This window comes from Lepeophtheirus salmonis, chromosome 5 (assembly GCF_016086655.4).
Source record: "Lepeophtheirus salmonis chromosome 5, UVic_Lsal_1.4, whole genome shotgun sequence".
Classification (NCBI taxonomy): domain Eukaryota; kingdom Metazoa; phylum Arthropoda; class Copepoda; order Siphonostomatoida; family Caligidae; genus Lepeophtheirus; species Lepeophtheirus salmonis.
In genome coordinates this window covers 47,076,539-47,097,351 of record NC_052135.2, presented here as the reverse complement: position 1 = coordinate 47,097,351, position 20,813 = coordinate 47,076,539, and the positions used below count along the sequence as shown (strand labels likewise).

Here is a 20,813-nt window from a genome sequence, read left to right as displayed (position 1 = left end):
ATACAAAAAAAGTTGAGATAAGTAAATATATGTTATTACTTAATTTATGGAAAGGCTCTTAGATCTGATATATTGAGAAACAGGAGTTATTCAACTTTTACTTTATATACTCACATAGATTTATCTTTGGTTATTTTACAACATATATGGTTCGTCAACAAAATTAAAAATGAACAAAAATGTAGAAAATAAAAAATTTGCAACTAATTATTATTTAAATATTATTAAAATGTATTAAATAAGTTAAGATACTTAATAATTTTTGATGTATATTAGAACATTTATTAGATTGGAAAGACTTATAATGGCCCTATATGGTCTCTTAAGCTAATTTATTTATGTATTATTTTTCTGACGATTAAGTTTTGGCTACTTTAAGTTAAATTTGCTGCGCCTAGAAAGGTAACCAAATAAAAATAATTTGTGGATAGAAATTGACGATAATTTGTTGAAAAATACAAGTGTAAAGCACTCTCTATTTTGAAATTTTGAATAATTTACATTAATGTATCTTCTGTGCAATATATGAATATTCATGCCTAGTTATGAGAAGTATGTCAGAAAAAAATAGCATGTGTTTGAATAGAAAAAAAAATTGCAAAGAAAATCAAAAATTCATTTTCAATTCATATTATAAATTTAACATGTATGATATTTTTATTGTTTTGTAAAACTTTTAAATAATTATTCCTTTATAAATGTTAAAGTATCTTATTATCAATAACTCATTTTTAATATAAACGGATTTTCGCCTTTATTCTATGTATGTCAAACAAGAACAATTATTATCTCTTATTTTTCTAAGAAGTCTATATTTTGTTATATGGGAATATACTAACTGTAGTATTAGTTGTAGAGAAAGACTCCCTAACAATGAAAAACCAAATGAATGTATGTGACAGATAACTCATCCGCACAATAAACGGAGTTAACAAAATATAAAATGAAGAAAAAATCATAGTGAACCCATTGGGTTCATTATAAATATATAATAAAAATATAGAAAAAGTAGTCCTTGAATTAACTTTGTTTATTATGACAAAAAAACTATTATAATCGTTTGAACAGTAATAATTGATTTTCCACTTATGTATGAACCAGAAAGCAGATAACCAGACTAATATGAAGAAATATCCTCTTTTATTTTGATGTCCAATTCTTAGAAACAACTTAATTCAATTATTTATATCAATAGGTCAAATTAATGTAACATATCATGGTATTTTGAGAGGGGGTAATTAGTGGAACCTACCACAAGTAAAAAACAGGCAAATCCTTTCTATATAGATAACTGAATAAAGATGTGCTATTACATCTATCATGTGTGTGCGCTAGACCTGTTCAAATTTTAACTTTATTTTAAAACTATTTAATATTTGAAATTTACTCGTTTTACAAGCTGTATAGAAAATAAATATACCAGTAATGTGGATTTTGAACTGCAGCTATGCTTGCCATATGGGGCTCAAAAATTTATTGTTGGTGACTCTTAAAAAAGACATAAGAATCGTGATTGGTTGTATTCTTTTTACTATTACCGCAGATAATAAGAAATGGTTGTTTTTATATTCCCCCCCGGTCTTTAAGTTATTATAGTTAGAGATAAGTTATAAAGTATATATGCACAATCAGTTTTTTGAAAAAAAAGACCGAGATGAAGCTTATTTTCCTTATAGATGTTCTTATAAGTTAACTTTTGTATTATTACAAAAAGCAAAACCTATCTATTATGAACTTAGAAATGACAAAATATAGGAGTTTGATTGTTATATTAATTTATTTAATTGAAGTTGTTTTCTTGTCATTTTTAAGAGGACCAACATGTCGTGAACAACTTGCCATTTCTGTATAAGTTGTAACTGATTTGAAAAAATTGAACAGGTTACAATTTTTATGTGTAATTACACATTATTTAATTATATCATCTGTCATTTTAATAAAAAATCACGAAATGATGCCATCATTTCAATTTGATCTATTAATATTACATATTTATTATGTATTTAGAAAAAACATAAGAGTTTTAATTTGAACATTATAATGTGTCATATAATATTTATCAATAAGTCATTTTCATCAAAAGAAGCAAAAAAAAACACCTTTAATATATTGACTATACATAAAATTTTATATTTTTGCATTATCTTAATTACAAGTTCTGTAAATTTTTAATTTAAAATTCTTAATCTCATTTTTTGCTTCCAAATTGTAAAAGACATAAAATATAATTATTCACTATTTTCTAAATAATTATTAATAATAAATAAATAAAAGTATTACCTTGATATATATTTTTGATTCTATTAAAAGTATGTTGAATTAAATTTGCTGTTAAATATTTTCTTATTTAATATTTATGTTGTTAAATATTTTCTTATTTAATATTTATGTTGTTAAAGCTTAATTTATTATTTGGAAATGAATTTCAATTAGAAATATAATTAGAAAATATAACACATTTTCTTTATAACAACATTAATAGATAATGAAGTATGTACTAGTTCTGGGACGGTAAACTAAACTGACCAGTTCAGTACAAGCCGCAGTAGCTTCTTAAAGGTGCGTAGTTTGTTACTTTATAATACTAAAATAAATAAATTATTTCTTATATATAACGGAAATAATGGATTAAAATCTTACCTCTCTATCTAAATCTATTAAATTAAGAAAAGAAAAAAACCGAAATTTTATTATATCAAAATGTTTAATATGTGATTATATATATATATACGTACCACACTGAAGGTAAAATGTACCGCACCGAACCCAAGTACAACCCTGTACCATACCAGCCCTTATCGGTACATATTATGAATATTATATAGGTACCTTTTTATGTTGAGGCTTGGTTTCATAAACATTTGTTTTACAATATAGTCGTAAGATAATTTTTCTAGACCGATTGGTACCGAAATTTTTTGGTCCAGATCTCCATCTTAAACCGTAGATCAAAATTGGCTCGTTGTCAAAACTTGAACCCAATTAACCAATTTATCGGTCTCAGTTTATGGACCAATATTTTCACTTTCCTGATTTACGCAACACATACAATATTACTATGCAACAGCATTTTGCCCTCCGGCTAAAACACATAATTAACACAAGTGAAAAAATATCAAAATCAAATATCATTATTTTATTAATTGTAATAAATAATCAATATTTTAGAGGCAGAAAAATTAACTCGTTTAAATATGTTTTAATATCTAATGTATATAAGTAGTATTTATCGAATAGATACCTATATTTAATCTAAACGACATATTTTTATATATTTTCTAAACTTTGTTATTTCCAAAAAATACATAACGTCTTAGAATTAGTCAAATAATCGACTTAATTTCTAAACTTCTTTTTTTACAGCTAATCTTCTGTAGTTGTAATCTAAGGTTTATCCTTTAGTTTTAGTTATAATATAATGCAATTGGAAAAAGTTTGTTTCCTAATGAGACCCTTCATTTTACTTGATTTTTCGATGATTAGACCTATTTTGTTCACTTTATAAATATATTATCGTTCGAATACTAGAATGTTTTTATCAGTTGTTATTTACTTTAATTTTTATTTAAAGCGGGATTTCATTTTTAAGCACAGCTTTAAATCAAAATTGTACTCTTAAAACGTGATTTTTAAATAAGCCTTAACAGTACCAAGCCCATTACAAATAAATTTAAAAAAATATTCTTTGGCTTAAATATCAATAATAAATACGGGTTTTAGCCGGTGGGCGTTCTGAGACTTGAATTTTGTTGTATAGTGTTATATTAAATATAGCCTGACTGTTGCTATCTTGGGATACTTTTATATATAAAATTATATTGATACCACAAAATAATTGTTTGTTCCTCTTTCATTCTTAGATGTTCTTTTATTTGAATTATGATACTTTATTTAGCTCCAATATGACTTTTTAAATATAATTTATCATTACACTTTTCTTTAATTTTGACAAAATGCCCTTTAAGCGCAATTTGTAAGGCTTTTAAAGGATTAATCTTGATAATTTATTAATAGAAATGAAAGACAACATGCTTAGTCAAAAAACAAAATTGTAAACTTGACCATTAGACGGCAGAATGGACTTTCACTTGGTAGAAAGATGTTTCAATAGACCCCTATACTAAATATTTACAAAGTTAACTGTATCTTTGTTTTTTTGTTTTTACAAGAAAATAATTTTTTTCTCAAATTGATATTCAATTGAAACTTTCAATATAGATTTGTCTCTCTTCTCTCAGACTTACATCTGATTCAGTAACATTTAGAGGGGGGAGGGGAGATTATGATTGCATTTTTTGTCAACAGACCTCATATGAACATATACAGCAGTATTATTTTTTTTACATTCCTCATCGATGGAAGTGCAGATTCGACTTCTTCAAGGCTTTTTTCCTTAACTTTTTTTATTTCTTTTGGTTTACTATTTTAATATTTAGAACATTAATGTTAGGTAGTGAAGGAAATACTTTTATATACTTTGAGTTCTCATTTTATGATCAAAAGTAAATATGAATTATCAGTTAAAAAAGTATGTAAACTGAAAAACATGTTACGTAGGGATATGAAAAACAAAAAAATCTTATTTCATGCGTCGATGATCGTCAAATTTATGTTCAAAGAGGAACTTGAAGAATAAATAAAAAATACCTGGAAAAAAAATCTTCAAAACAAATAAATATAATACAACTTATTTACATCTGAAATAGAAACTTACAAAATATTTTTGTATATTATCGTATTTTTATTTATACCCTTGTGTTACTTCCCTTTAAAACAAGTACTTCCTTGGGGTATTTATCCACCCCAATAAAGCATAACAACATTAAAATAAAGAATTTACTGTTATAAAACTTGTTTTTGCTCATAATACTTGTTACATATGATACTATAAGTATCAATAGAAAAATCGAATACTTTTGTACAAATATATAATGTAAAGTTTATAAAATAATATTCTCTAAAACAATATTTGCAGACAAGAATATTAAATATTGAAGCCTGTAAAGGATAGAACTAACATGAATTACTATCGAACAGAACTTGTTCGGGGAATGATCCATCATATGTTACTGGGATCGATTTATAAAAGTATACTCTAAAACGAGTGCGTTACTTTTTTTATCTATGTGCTAAATGCGTGTACTCAGGAATGACAGAGAGTAAAACTGAGGATTTATTAGAGATTTATATAGTAGACTTTGTGTTTACTTCCATCCTATTAGAGCTACATGTAGCTAATCTAATAAAACGTTCTGAAAGCTAAGTCTTTCTGTTCCAAACATTCTTCAAATTCTCAGGTTTACCACAATATTTTCTTCTTTCTTTTTTTACACATTTGTTTCATAACTCAGAAACTAATAAAGTTTCATATCACAAAATTAAAATACTCAAAGAAATTAAATAAATTAAGAACTTTCCTAGAAAAAAGAGAAAAAATTTAATATACACAATATAAACAAGGATGTTCAGTCTTTGGGGTTAATAAACTATCTATATACGTGCAAATCCTGATTAATAAAATTCAAAGGTTAAAATTCATAATTCCTTTTTTGAAAGTGGATTGCTCTATGTATAAAAAAAATAATTCAATAATGTTTTTCATCGATTAAATTCCTGTATTGAATTCAAAGAGAGATCATTTTATTATTATTTTAAAGAAAAATCTTTTTCGTGAAGGAATTTATTTTCCCTTTTAAATCGATGATAATATTGATAAATATTTTAATTGCAGCCAAAATTGTTACTATGAAAGTACTAGAATTCTTCGAAATAAATTATGCCACTATAAACAAAATAAAATTGTTTATGACAAAAATTTTAAAACAAGGAATATTTTTTAGAAAAATTTTAATTAAATTAATTTTTTACTGAATTTCAAATTTTAATTATCAGTCTAAAAATAATAAATGAGAAACCCATCATTACAATATGTCCTTGAAAATTGACTTTTGATTAAAATTGTATGGTATTGACAAGTCATTGCCAATTTATATCTTCAAACTATTCTGGCATATTAATTTACAGTTAGATAAGTAAAAATTCCTCGACACAATCAAAGAATTATTAATAGAATTTTTTTATTTTAAATACCATATTGGGTGTAAATTAAGCTTGAGAAACCAAATGAAGGTTTAAAACTTTAGTCAATATTTTTGGTACTCTAAATCATCCACAAATTTAAAACCAAAGCTTATAACTGATTGAAATATGTCTGAGATATATTTATTTGTATGCATATATGATTAAAAAATTATTCTGACATTCCTTGTGTTTTATTGTGTTTTTGTACTTATTCAGACGACCCATGTAAATAGAAAGAATTTGTTCTCTCTTTCATACTTTTTCCACAGGTCAGTAGTACCACATACACAATATGTAAATACAATATCAGAATGTATATTCGAATGGACATGTCATTTAATAGCAATGCCAAAAATATTCTACAAAGAACGTTATTACGTTCCACTTTTGTTGTAAGTACACGAGTGTATGTAAAAGTGTCAATACTTATATAAAAAATAACAATAAAATAAATTGTATGCATGAAATAGTGAGCTTGTATCAAATTTCCAAACATATTAATTCTCTTGTTATTTTAACAGCGAAATGAGGTCATGGGACAATTTTTAGTATATGGAGAGTTAATCGTTCTTGTTTTTTTTCTTTGAAAAAAATGACTGATATATCAACAAATACTATTTATTTTTGGAAATCAATCAACTATTATATGAACATACATATACGTAAAGATAAAATAATGAAAACGGAACATTCACAGCTAAGATTGCATTTCCATTCAAACTGAACAATTCATTTAGAAATTGGATATGATGCTTAAAAAATATTTCTATGATAAAAATAGATGTTCATAATATTTCTTTTAAATAAATTATACTAAAATAATCGTCGTTAAAGAATAGTTTTGATGTTCTTAAATTAATAAGAGAAGAAGTAGAAGGGATTGACCCCTACCCCTAATGTATAATTCCTTTCTACTCTCTCTCTATCTCCTCATGTTTCTATTTAGCTATGTGCATATTTATTAGTCAAGCTCATTAAGTGAATACAATATCATATTATATAGTTTTTATTCTACAGAACATAATAAACGATCCGGTTTTCTGGTAAATATTTTTCTCTCACTGAAACAATACATTTTATAAGACTTTTAACCCACGATTCCTCTTTATAATAATTCTAAATTTGAAAACTTTATATAGATTTTAAGTGCAGTGACACGTTTAAAACATGTGAATGTCAGACCAGATATATAATAGTTGTTGTTAAAGAAATTATTTTTTCAATACATGGTTTTTGTTATGGATATCTCGCGTTGTAAAATTCCAATCCATTTATACTAGATGGCGTTAGAGAAATAAGATTTGGTAGTAAAAAAAATTAAGACAGTTTTTTAGATCGTTTGACTCAGTATTATTTGAATGCGCGTCAAAGATGGACACCAGTAAAGAGAAAATACACCATATCTTACAGTTTCGCTTCAATAAAGACGAAAACGCTTGGGATTATTGTTTATGGTCTTAATACTATAAAATCCCAGCACGTTTTTGTTTTTTTTTTTGTCGATTTGTTCCGGTAATTTTGATGTAAAGGATGCAGCACACCCTGGAAAGCCAATTGTCGAATATGTGGATAAAATAACCGAAATCTTCGTTTCCAACCGTCTTGTAAGCTTTGTTTAGAAGGTCAAGATAATGAAAATTAATTAAAAAAGTTATTATTAAAGAATATATAAATCCATTAGAAATAATGGATTTATTTTTACTACACCATTTTTTATTTTTATTTTTTCCAAATTAAGGGTAGATCGAAAGACGTTTCGATCCCTGTATTGATCAATATATTAATGATAATTCACAATTTTCTTTGAAAGGGAATTTGTTTTCACCAAAAAAAAAATAATGTTTGCTATTTGATTATGGATACCTATATATATTACTCGTATTGTATCTAAAGTCTTAATCATGAAAAATAATTGTTGCACTGTAGGTATCATGGAAGCGTTTTATAATTTTATTCATTACATTTTACAAAAAATAACCAGTTGATGTCATGTTTGGTTAATTTTACCTCACTTCTGCATTTTAAAACATGTGATACGCAAGCCAATTTATTTATACCTATGTAATCTCGAAGTATTTTAATCTAAATACCATATACTTAAGTACATGCATTTTAATTTGTCTTTTTATTGTTCTTTTACATAGATAAGCCTTTCTGCAAACCTAATCAAGTACAAGTCTATGGTGTTGCAAAGCATGAACAAATCCGTATATCTTGCGATGTTATTGCCAATCCTTCTGCAGATATGACCTTTGATTGGGTTTTTAACACTTCCTCAGAGAGAATTGATCTACAACAAAATCGCATTGATGTTCATGGCTCACGATCTCTGGCTATACATACACCACAGGTATTGTAAAATATATACATAGTGTTGTAAATTATAAGCATTTAAATTATGTATAAAAAAAAGTACTGTTAACCCAGATGATTTGTAGAATGCCCTGGAGAAGAGAGAAGCTTAGCTGCTATGACGTTTTCTTAGATTAACTAAAAGCAACTATGACTGAATCAAATCTACTATGAGTCCGACTGACTTAAGTATAATTGTTATTTTTCTATTAGTCATTCATACGTCCAGAGATTTTATGACTAGATGTACTTTTCTCAAAATTTTAAGAAATTTACATCTTTGTAAAATAAAAACATAGCTTAGAGTGCCAACTACAATCAATTTCACACACTATGAAATGCTTTGAATTTACAACTATATATAATTGTCTACAACTATATACTTAATTATTTCTTTATAATGATACTTCGACAATAATAACCTTTTTATCACATTTCTATAGACTGAATTGGATTATGGTTCACTCATGTGCTGGGGTAAAAATTATATTGGAAAACAAGAGGAGCCGTGTGTTTTTCATTTGATTCCAGCTGGAAAACCAGATCCAGCAAAAAACTGTTCAGTACAAAATCAAACCTATTTTTCACTACAATTAACGTGCCATGAAGGTTTTGATGGAGGATTAACTCAGGTAATGTTAATTTACAAACAAACTTTAGTATATATTTTGCTTCTGGGTCATATTTTTAATTATCAAGTCATGCTTTGGTTGTTAAAAAATGTGTCTCGTTAAATTGCGGGTGTTCCACTATTCAAGTAATGAGAAAATAAACCCTATGTATATTTTAGATACAGTTACTTGCCCTTTATGTGTCATGTCTTTTAAGAATCATTGTATTATTCCAAGGAGATGCTTTATGTTATATAACATAATTTACTTGATACAATTATATTCTATTGCATAAACGTGAAGTAGTAGAGTTTTTCGGTTAATTGAAAGTTGTAATTTGACATTAAAAAACAACAACCTAGGGCTTTGTAATTTGTTGTCGGTCTACTTGAGATGTAATTATAAAATTAAGGCATTAAAAAAGATAAATTGTAGAGCATAATATCAAAATTTTTGACGGATGGAAATAATAGAGAACAGAATTAAAGTATATTTTTGTAGCTACCTGTTTTCAATTAGGTAAATACAACGTGGGACAGGGCCGCCACATGTAATGATACATCAATTTTTACCTATTTGGTTGATTGTAAATCATCGCTGTCATTCTGTGGCTCAATTTACCAATTACAACAACCATAACTGGGACACCGAAAATATAGGTTCATGAGACCCCCTTATGTGTATTTTATTTTTCTTCATTATTGATTAATGGATACTCTAATAATAACCATTTTCCAAACCTCTAATAGTTATTGTATATACGTATAGTAACAGTAATTGATGAAACATCCTTTCAGACTTTTACAATAATGGTTAAGGACACAAAGACCTCATTCATTGTCGCAAATACAACAAATGTCAAGCCCGTATTTCATATCAACGGCCTCCGACCTGGGACATCCTATGCACTCTCTGTCACCTCTTCCAATAGCAAAGGAGCCTCTAATCCCATTATATTACATGCATTCACCATGAAAGAAGCTCAGAAAAGAGTTATTCAAACACCACATCTTCGCTCACGAGAATTTGTTTTCAGTCCCATACTCATGGGCCTTATGATAGTTGGCGGGGCTCTTATCATTGTTTTTCTCTTTATCTCAATATATTTTTGTGCGTGTCGAAGATCACCTGATAAGATTCGAAATAGAATTAGCTATACGGAAACGCATGTACCTCTTCAAAAGGGGATTGATGATTGTATCGAAGTGGATGAGAAAAATCCGGATATTATTCCGATCTCTTCTTCTCCACGAATTGGTGGTGAGTTTTTGAAAAATTGGTTACTTAAATGTAATATAATTTCTTAATTTATTCCGACAGATTGCGGTATAGAGGAAGACGGGGGTTTTGGAGTCTACGGCGATAAAACGCGATTTGCTACACTTCAAAAACAAAAAACAGATTATGACACGCTGCGATGTATCCCTAGTTTAGTAAGTTTTTATTTCATCAAATAGTTATTTATATAAGTGGTAAACCGCAACATAAAACCAACCTGTCAAAAAGGAATAAAAATGATTTATTTTTTTGCTTTCTTTAAAAAATCATAACACATTTTTGACCTTAAATATTGACAACAAAGGTAAAAAAATTCAATTACTTTGCTAAATAACTTACCCTAAAAATATAAAAAAGTTTTATTTTTTTAATTTGTCAAAATTGGAGATTATCAATTTTATACTTAGAAAATGATAGATTTTTTACTAAAGCAACTGACTTACTGCTATTATTGAGCTTTTGATTAATTAAGAAATTTTTCTTCGCAAGTTGTATTATTTCTTCATTAAATAAAATATTTACAATGATTGATTCATTAATCCTTGCAAATTTTAGACCCAAATAATACATTAATTGCAGTTTGATTAAAAACCAACGCTAAATTAACATTTTTAGATTGAAACTTAATTTGAAATTATTAACTTAATGTTAAAATTACTCATTTTTTCCAATTGTTGAAGGATCTTTATTTTCTTTTTATAAATGTACTCCCTCCATGTGCAGTTTTATGTTGTATATATTAACAAATATTTATGTAGATTACAGAATATTTTATTTCATCATTGGGTTATACGTCTGGAATGCTGTAACGAACTTTTACGCATATAAAATAAGGCGTTTTCTTATGAAAAGTAGTTTTTCTACAAAGAAAAACTAATATTAATAATAATGGATAGATTAAGGGGAAAAATAAGTGTTAATAGCATATAATTGCTCAATTATTCCCCTCACTATGAAAATAAAAATCATTACATTAAATAATAATGAACTCGTGACGTAAAGGAATAATAACATTCGATTAAAAAAATTTAAAAACTTCCTTTTCTACCCACCCAAGATTATCATTAAAATATATATAACTCTTGGTACATAGAGGGTAAATATATTTTGACATACATACGTATTTAATGTACCATGAAAATCTTACATATTCATATTGCTAATTAAAACTCTTGAGATTTTTTAGTAGCTTTTGTAAATGTTAAACGTCTTAATTGCTACATAATCATTTTCAAACATGAAAATACTTAATCAAATAAATCTTTGTTTGGTCATATTTATACAAAAAAGAGTATTTTATGTATAAATTTGAATATATTATGACGTAAATGAAATATGCAGCCCATCAGCACCAAAAAAACCGAGTGTTAGTAGTATTATTATAACCATTTTATTTCAGAGGTTCTATCGGAGTAAATATTTCAGAGGTTCTATCGGAGTAAATAATGTCTTATGGATAAAATAGGCTTCAAACTATAGGTTATATTCGTGGAAATATTTCAAGCCCTCCTGCAAATTTAATTATGTAATCAAATATTTGGAAATATTTTTTTTGTCAAGATGGCTTTTGAGTTGACGTATTACATTTTGATTTATATGATTAGGATGACCTTTAGGCTTCAACATTATGTTTTATAAATAAATTTACAAATTGATTTTAGAATGCATATGTATTAAAAAAATAGTTTTAGACTCACTCACGTTAGTTATTGAAACAAATCGACGTGATATCGCCGAACTTATTTTCAGTTATTTCTATCATTACGAGTAAATAATATGCATTAACATTGATAACCCATATTCTCAATAATACCATAAAGTATTTTTGCATTATATTTCGCCTACGCTTTATCCCCTAAAATTACCTACATGCATATCTATTTTCTGCTTGTATATACATAGAGTAGAGAAGGTCATTAATCCATAAAAATATTTCTTTATTGTTTTTCTCTTTATTTCTTTACTTTATAGAGCCAAGAAGTCACCTATGCAGAACTCTCATTACCGAGAGGAAAAGGTTATACTCCAATGAAGAAGCAGTCAATGCCTGTTTATGCGAATTTAAATGGTGGAGGTGTCTGCCTTAACACATCAACAGACTCTTCATCTGCCTCATCCTCCGGTTGCTTAAAAAGTGGCCGAAACAGCTCCGGAGATGAAGGTTTCAACTCTGCTTCTACACCGGCACCAACAAACGGTGGGTCAGGATCTTCCTCATCCAGCTCCTCTTTGCTCTCTCCTAAACGTGTTGTCCTTCACAAACCTGTTGTTGTCCTAGATAGCTCCGCCCGTGAGAGCTCTGTCTAAATAAAACCATATTTGATCTTATTAAAAACTAAGTTTTGAATCCTTCCTAAGAGCTCCTCAATACATATTTGCATGTTCGTCACAGATCATTCACCCTTCTTCATAGAGTTATAATACAAAACACGTGCCATATTTGAAAAAAAAATTTTTTTTTTGTATTATACGTTGATCAAGACCCAAAAAACTATGCAAAGTCGTATTAATTCCCTGTAAATTCACAGAAAAAGTTTTGATCTTCGTAGTAGGTAAGAATTTAAATTATTTCATTTTATAAGAATGCATGAGTTTAATAAATTTTATTACCTAACAACATAGTTAGTTGACTATGTATATTAGTATCCATGTCTCTATAAATATATACATTTTTATGATGATATCAAATACTAATTTTTAGAAATGCACATGTATCAATCTATCTTTAAAAAGTTATCAACAACAATTTATCACTTTAAAAATTACAAGACCTTTTTGTAATAAGGCAAATTAAAAAATATACTATAAAGATATCACCTTTTATAATTTATTTCTTTTTTAGAAACTGGATTTTACAATCCAAGAATGAATGAAAGAATTTGGCCAAATGACGGTGAAGGACTAGGACTCTGGATCTAAAAACAAAAATAATTGAATGTGATTTTCTTAAAGAGTTGAACCACGCAGATATTTTCATAAAAAAGTGAAAGTATATTTGATTTTTCTCACATAATCACAGTATTTATAAAAATATTTAATAGTATACAAGGAACTGGGTCTTAAATTTAAATGAATGTTTACGAAGATAAAGTTATATTTATCATTTTTTTTTTAGATAAATGATCTGAATTTTGTATTAATGATATATTTATATATGTGAAGAACAAACATTAATAAAAAGTAAGAAAAATTTATTTTACCAATATAGTTTCTCTATCTTTTTGACAACATAAAAAACCAAAATGATTGTTAAAATAGAAAATATTATTGGAATATAACTAATAAGAGTCTATGCTTTATTTTGAGCACCTTACTTGCTAATTTTCAACACTACATAGTTCTCAATTTGTAATTAAATGTGACTACATTTTCTTAATTGATATTTATGGATATTTTCATAATACATAAGCCTAACTATCAGGGCCTAAAGTTAATCCAAAAAAGTATTTATAAAAAACTAAAGAATACTAATTGAAAAATATATATTTGCAGAACATTTAACATTAGAAGGGGGGAAGGTAATACAAGAAAAAACTTATTTTATGCTTGTTCCTAACATATATAAACTACCCTTTGATTGGCAATCATATTTTTTTTTAAATGCAAAACTAATATAGTCACTGAGTTAGACATATATGCAAATATACACATATATTAAACATCCAATAACAAACTTCAATTTTAGCTTTATTTTGAGTAATATATATTGAAAAGTTGAAAATATTTTTTCCATACTTTTAATTATAACTTTGATCCTTAGTACAAAAAATTACACATTTTTTTCTTTTGCATATAATATTTCAACACCATATTTTTTTTTCTTTTTTCTAAACTAAAATCATATTTACTTCATGTTACAACTACTTAAACTTTGCCAAATATTATATAAACAATCCTTTATCATACTTGGGTCTAATTCATTCAGTGAAACCTTTTTAAACTTTGTAATATCCTTATATTTTGTCTTATGTATTAATCAACAATTTATAACTCATTTTTTATATGTTAAAAAAATTAAGACTTATATAAATTGAGTTTTTATTATGGAATTGTACGAATTTATTTTTATTCCTTACTAAAATTGTATTCTGTCAAATTACACCAGTCAATATACTTTCAACTTGATGATTTTACCTCGAAAAACAATAAAATTACATTTATAACTCAAAGTGTCTGTTTTTGTGACCTACAAAGAGCAACATTGTGTATAATATCAATAAACTTAGATAGCCTTATAAGTCAAACAAAAAATTTAGATGACAAAAATCATAAATAACTTTTAAAGTGTTAATTTTGATAATGTATTTTTTTTTAATTATTATTATGAGTTGAATATCAATTTATGCCAAACTATGATTTTCATCATTTTAATCAAGAATGAGTAATTTATTAGATTTTTAAATAATAATAGCTTATTTTTGGTACTAACGAGGCATTTTTCTATTTCAGAAAAAGATACATAGATAATAAAAATGTTTTATGAATCTAAAAGTATGTACTACAAACTATATTATGTAATTGATTTTTATTTAGAGTTCACTTAGGAAAAAGTAATACTATATCAGGTACATGTTGTGAAAAAGTAACTCAGTAGAAAAAAATAAAAAATCGAGTTACAAAGATAATTTTTAGGTGTTTTGTGGTATAAACAACCAGGGGTAAATCATTTCAATATAAAAGCAAAACAATGTTGACTAATGATGTAATTATTATAATCTAATGGCAAAAAAACAACAACAAAAACAATGTTATATAAAGTCCAATTGTAAATAAATTAAATATTATGTACATATACAAAATTGTGAAAACTCTATCTGTGATCATTCTTTTACGACTTAAATACATGAATAAAAACACACAATATTTAATATTGATTAAATAGAAAAATATTTGAAAATGTATCTCAATTTAAATATTAAATTACTTATAATCAAATAACAAAAAAGATAAATCATTTTTTTTTTTTCATTTTCTTCATAAAATGTTGTGTTTTAAAATAATCTTTATACATATATATTTTCGCTTTGTCTTGTGTTTTTGTACAATAATTTCAAAGAAAAAAAAAATGAAATTTCACAAACATAATTTTTGATATATTTTTTTTTTCCGAAACCTTCTTTATTACTAACTTGTATGTATTTTATTCTCCTTATTATTTAAATATAATCTTAATTATGATTATTCCATAAATTAATACTATTGAACGAATAAAAATTCTAATAATTTATGTGTGGTAATGAGTTTTAATATTAGTGTGCAATAACATCTTAGAATAAATACTTACTATACTTTGATTTTTTCCTGTAGGTAGAAAATAGCCTTCAGGAAATTTGTTATTCACCAAAATTGCCGCAATTATAATTTATAAAAAGAGTGGGAATTTTGAATCCAGAAAATTTAAGGATAATGTATATCAAAACTTATTTCCCCAAATAATTCAGCAATTAACAAATCTTTAGCATTACATGTAATGGCTCATAGTAATGTCAATCAATGAAGCCAGCTACCTTCAGCTTCAATCACAGCCTCCAATCTTGCCTTGATCAGGAACTCTTTGTTCATTTTGGGACTGCATCGAGAATGGAAGTGTTATGTGCATATTTATTGAACTCTATCACTCTCCAAGACGCCTCACACATAATTGTTCAAGTGATTTATATATAGGGAGTTATATGGTCATAATTTCATTCCCATTTTGCTTCTTTGGAGTGTATTTTTTTTCCTAAGTCATTCTGAACGAGATGAGTCTTCCTGTAGGTGTTTCCTAACAATCAGACTCCATGATAGCCTTGGTAGCATCGTAAACCGTTGATTTGGGTACCTTCATGAACTCAATAATCTTCTTCGGTTGCGCCCGGCACGGAGACACACAATAATGGCTGCACAGAGTCCGTATTTGTAGAATATCTCAAGAATTTCGTACTTTTCGGATACTGTTTTATCAGCTAAATCTGATGAACACACTTCATGAACATAAATCTCAGGGTTGCCAAGTTATTAAGGTCTAAACTTGTTCCGGTTTTAAAATCCCTAACCTGTAGAGTGACTCATCTATTGATCTCTTACGTCTACAAATATGACTGCCCCATCTAAGGATTTGTTGATTGTTTTCTCATTTGCAGATGGGCGACAATATAATTTTCAAATTAGATATACACAAGGCTCATAGGTAGTACAGAATACCCTCATAGCTCGTTGCCCGTTAAACACCACCGCCGATTGTTTCTTTGAGTATCATAAACTGCTTCTAATAAACTGTTATACACCACTTACCGATAGGAAAACTTTCGACGGATATGTAGATGGGACAGATCAGTAGATGAATCATTAAAATTTATGTAATTACGAGCAATTTTCTGCAGCATGCAATTTTCTGTGAGCAATCCTCTACAAACTGTAATGATTACCTATTTAATTAATGTAAATGTATATATGTACTAGATTTGCAATTCTGTCCAGAAATTTATACGATACAACTTTATTAGCTTTCAAATAGTATTGGATTCGTGTTTTTGAAATATGCGTCGAGTTGAATTAAGAAAAATATATCAATTTTCTAGTTGTATTGAGTTATTGCAATTTCTCCTTTTTTATTTATCGACTCTTCTTTTACTAATGAAAGAGCGTCTGCAATCGTTTTTAATGTCCTTCTGGTGTGTCAATACTAGAATTTTTGACTAATCATCAATACTTGAATGTTTAGAGCTTTGGTTATTATTCGAATTAAAGTAGAATTGAGATTTTCAAAAATATTTTGGGAGACTTGTATCAACCCTAGTAAAAGGATCAGTCTAGATCAGTTCCTTGAAAAAAATCTTATTCCTCTAAGATTTTGATTTTGTCTAGTATGCAAAACTCGGACTTTATATACCCTGCTTATCCTTTTTTGTAGCCTACCAGAAACCTTCCATAAGGCGTTCACTTAAATGTGATTGTTGCCAAGTTTTTAACACTAATTAGATTGTTATTTAAATTAATAAAACATGTAGCAATCTCTATAACATATTTATCAATGCCTTTTCTTTGCTAAAAACAAAAGCAATACAGATTGGAAATTAATTAGTAACAGTTGATAAATTCTTTCCAACTGTTGGGGCATCCTTTATTGCATATAATAAATTTTCACATCTAAACAACAGCTATTTTGAGTACAATCGATCTCTTCTAATAATGGCATAAAAAATAGAAGACGCTGATGATTTGGAAATGCCATTCTCACTCTTCACGCCGTCATATAAATAATACAGGTATTATCCGTGCTTCCAATTCCGTCTCTGGAAGGAATATAACGGATCCAGTTCGGCAAAATATTTATTCCATTGATAACTCTAATATTTGATTGACGGTTAAATTTATCTTTGGATTCTAACTCTAGCTAAGTGTCGTGTAGAGTCTCCGAGTCCAAGCTGCTTCAACTCATTACCTTGGGAAATTAGCAACATTGGACAATGCGCTCGGGAGAAGTTATTCTCCTGAACTTAATGGGTGTACGTTTGCGCCCAGGTTATTCCTAAAGAAAGAAATACACTTTATTTCCCCAAAACTTTCTGAGGTTAGGTGGAGTGAATGTAATACTATAATGTTTACTTCTAACAAACTCAGTGCAACTCCATCTTACCTATTAAAGGAATATTTAAAAAGAAAATTAGCAACATTTCATTTTCAAGCATTACTAATAGTTTTGAATCTCATAACAAGTGCTCATACGAATAACATCAAGTCTGAAAATTTAACTAAAAGCAATGTCAATATGTGGAGTTGAATCTTTAACTCTCCGCAGTCCTTCGGATGAACACCTTTTATTGAGGAAAAATATGAAAAGATAGGAGGAGATCCTTTAGGGAATATTATGTTCCACCTCTCCCAATGGTTTAATTAATTCTAATTAAGGAAATATATTCGAAATAATTAATGAATCAAGAACTAAAATTAATTCATTTATAAATTGTATATTATAATGTTAAACTAATTGATTAACAAAACTATAAATAACACAATATAAATGAAATATTAAAACATAGAATCAATGAGAAATTGAATTTAACTATTACGGAGTGTTAAATTGTAAGTTGTTGATTTCTAAATACTAGAGGAGCCAAGCGTTTAATGTTCTAAAAATATGATGAGCTATCTAGGCGCAAATCACTTATTCCAATTAAGTCTAAGTTATAGACGGCCTTGCTTATTAATGTGTCATCCCGAATGAAAGGTGAGTTGGAACAACTTAATGAATGTACCCTATTCTCAACAAAGAGGATAACTATTAAATTTGTAGAATGGTAAAGCAAAGATGTATAATATTGTGATATAAATTAATATTAACGAATGAAACTAAATAATGTACCAAAAAGGTTTGAACATAAAGATTGCTAATTGTAATACAAGTTATAGCTCTGAATTATTGAAGTTAATATATGATCCAATATTTTATCACGATAATATAAAATTTTGTTATGGAAGAATCCCAAGCAAATATTGGATTGTATTGGAAATGAGGGTTTATGTATCTGGAGTTGACGATAGGAGCCAATCAGACCAGATAATTATAGCATATCTTTGGAAAAAGGATAATTTCCCAAGGTGATGAGTTAAAGTGCATCGGATACGATACTTGCCCAGAGTTAGAATCCAGAGAGCTATTTAACTATCAACCAAATATTAGATGTATCTATGAAATAAATTACTTTTTTTTTGCTGAACTGGATTTGTTATATTCCTTCCAGAGACGGAGTTGGAAGTAAACATAATATAATATTCCCTTTCATTAATATGATTGAGGATGAAGACTTAGGAGTGAGGTTTCTCTGTTTAATTTATTTCTGTAATTATGTACCGTGTGGGTGTCCCTCCCTCTCTTCGTTCCCGTAAAATACTATGAGCTCTTTCATCTCAAGGATTGTCAAAAAATCAGGGATTCCCCTGGCTGCAATAGCAGGTAAGTTGTATTTCAAATTTTATTCACATCAGAGAGAAATATTCAAAACAGCTTTTTGCACGAGTATATATATTTCTTTAAAAAAATCGTATTTCATAATGTCCAAAATTATAATTTGAAACTTTTCCGAATTTATTAATTTAGGGCGTTTCAGACTAACTTTTTAAATGCATTAATAACATCTTAATTGGATGTTTCAATGAAAATATTACTAACATCCTATATTTGTTAAGGATTTTTTTTTAATCTCAAATATAACGCGCGATGTCGATATAAAGCATATGAACGTAAAATCTATGTGATGTGTCCAACAGTACATAATTTGCCCAGTAAAAAGGCTTATTAAAAATATTTTAAAGGAATCCGCTATGTTTTGAATATACTATGTCGACTATAACATGAGCTTACAAATCGAAATAAACTCTTTGTGGATAAAGATTCGTATCTTTTGAGTATACTCCATGCCAAAATTGATTCTTATCTTCATATATGATCAAAGGGGTTATTTATTAAAAAAATAATCTCGTTCGGAGTCATAAATACGTATGAACCCTTACATAAGTATAGGGTAATTTTATATAAACATATATGTGTACAATGTACTATAATCAAAGTCATAATATATTAACTATTTGCTTAGCACAACTTTTGAGCCATGCTTATTATCAGTAAACAACGTCAAATTTTATAATGCTTAGCTACATATTCGGATCATTTCAAACCAACATTTTCTTTTTAGTAATTTAAGTCTGATATATTATATTAAGCTTTCAAATAATCATATACTGATATGAAGCAGTTGTTTTAATTAAACTTTTTAACAAATGGTTATTTTCCTCATTATCTAACAATATATATTAACTAATTGTTATAGTCCCTCACTATTGTATTCAAAATACATGATGTGAATTGATAAACCGATACTCCCACTAATGTTGTGGCAATCCTTATTTAAAACTAAAGACTACAGTCACGTCCAGTTCAGTCTCAGTACGGTACAGTTCAGTTCTGAATACCAGTCATACAAATTTATAAAGTTAGATCCTTGATTGCATCACTCAACAATATATTTTATAAATCAGTTCTAGTACTTACAGTAAAAAGGACCTAAATCTTAAGGACAAATACCAAGACTAATCGAATCAGTTCTAAGATTGGATTGGATCGAATCAATAAGGACTGACACAATACTAACTCTCACAGTTTGGTAATTGTATTACTCCTCCGCTTTTAATTATTGGTTTATGACCAAACAAGTAGAATTGATCCTAACCCATATCATACTTTTATTACTTAAATATTTTTTATTAAACTAAAAGGATAAATACCAAGTATTATACATTCTTAAAGACTATGCATAATTTTAAACAAGAACTGCTCAGGCTAAAGTCAAGAAATTTTAAACATAATCGGACACAGCAAATATCCTACAAGATGAATACAATTTCAATGACTAGTGTAATTAGTCATTGATTAGATATAATGACTTATATGTAGGTCATTTACTCATTTGCACCTATGAGTAAATATTATGCAGACACATGAATACCATTATA

The 20,813-nt window shown here is 27.5% G+C and overlaps 1 protein-coding gene across 1 annotated transcript in view; it reads left to right on the top strand.

The window, feature by feature from the left end:
* Nucleotides 1-15,267, top strand: part of LOC121117121 (protein turtle) — a 233,129-nt gene extending 217,862 nt beyond the window's left edge. The window contains exons 9-14 of the mRNA XM_071888736.1: nt 8,226-8,431; nt 8,877-9,065; nt 9,842-10,304; nt 10,365-10,477; nt 12,294-12,874; nt 13,165-15,267. Of these exons, the coding sequence (XP_071744837.1) occupies nt 8,226-8,431; nt 8,877-9,065; nt 9,842-10,304; nt 10,365-10,477; nt 12,294-12,629 (1,307 nt within the window). The 3' untranslated portion in view covers nt 12,630-12,874; nt 13,165-15,267. The remainder of the gene's footprint in view (nt 1-8,225; nt 8,432-8,876; nt 9,066-9,841; nt 10,305-10,364; nt 10,478-12,293; nt 12,875-13,164) is intronic.
* Nucleotides 15,268-20,813: the final 5,546 nt, after the last annotated feature.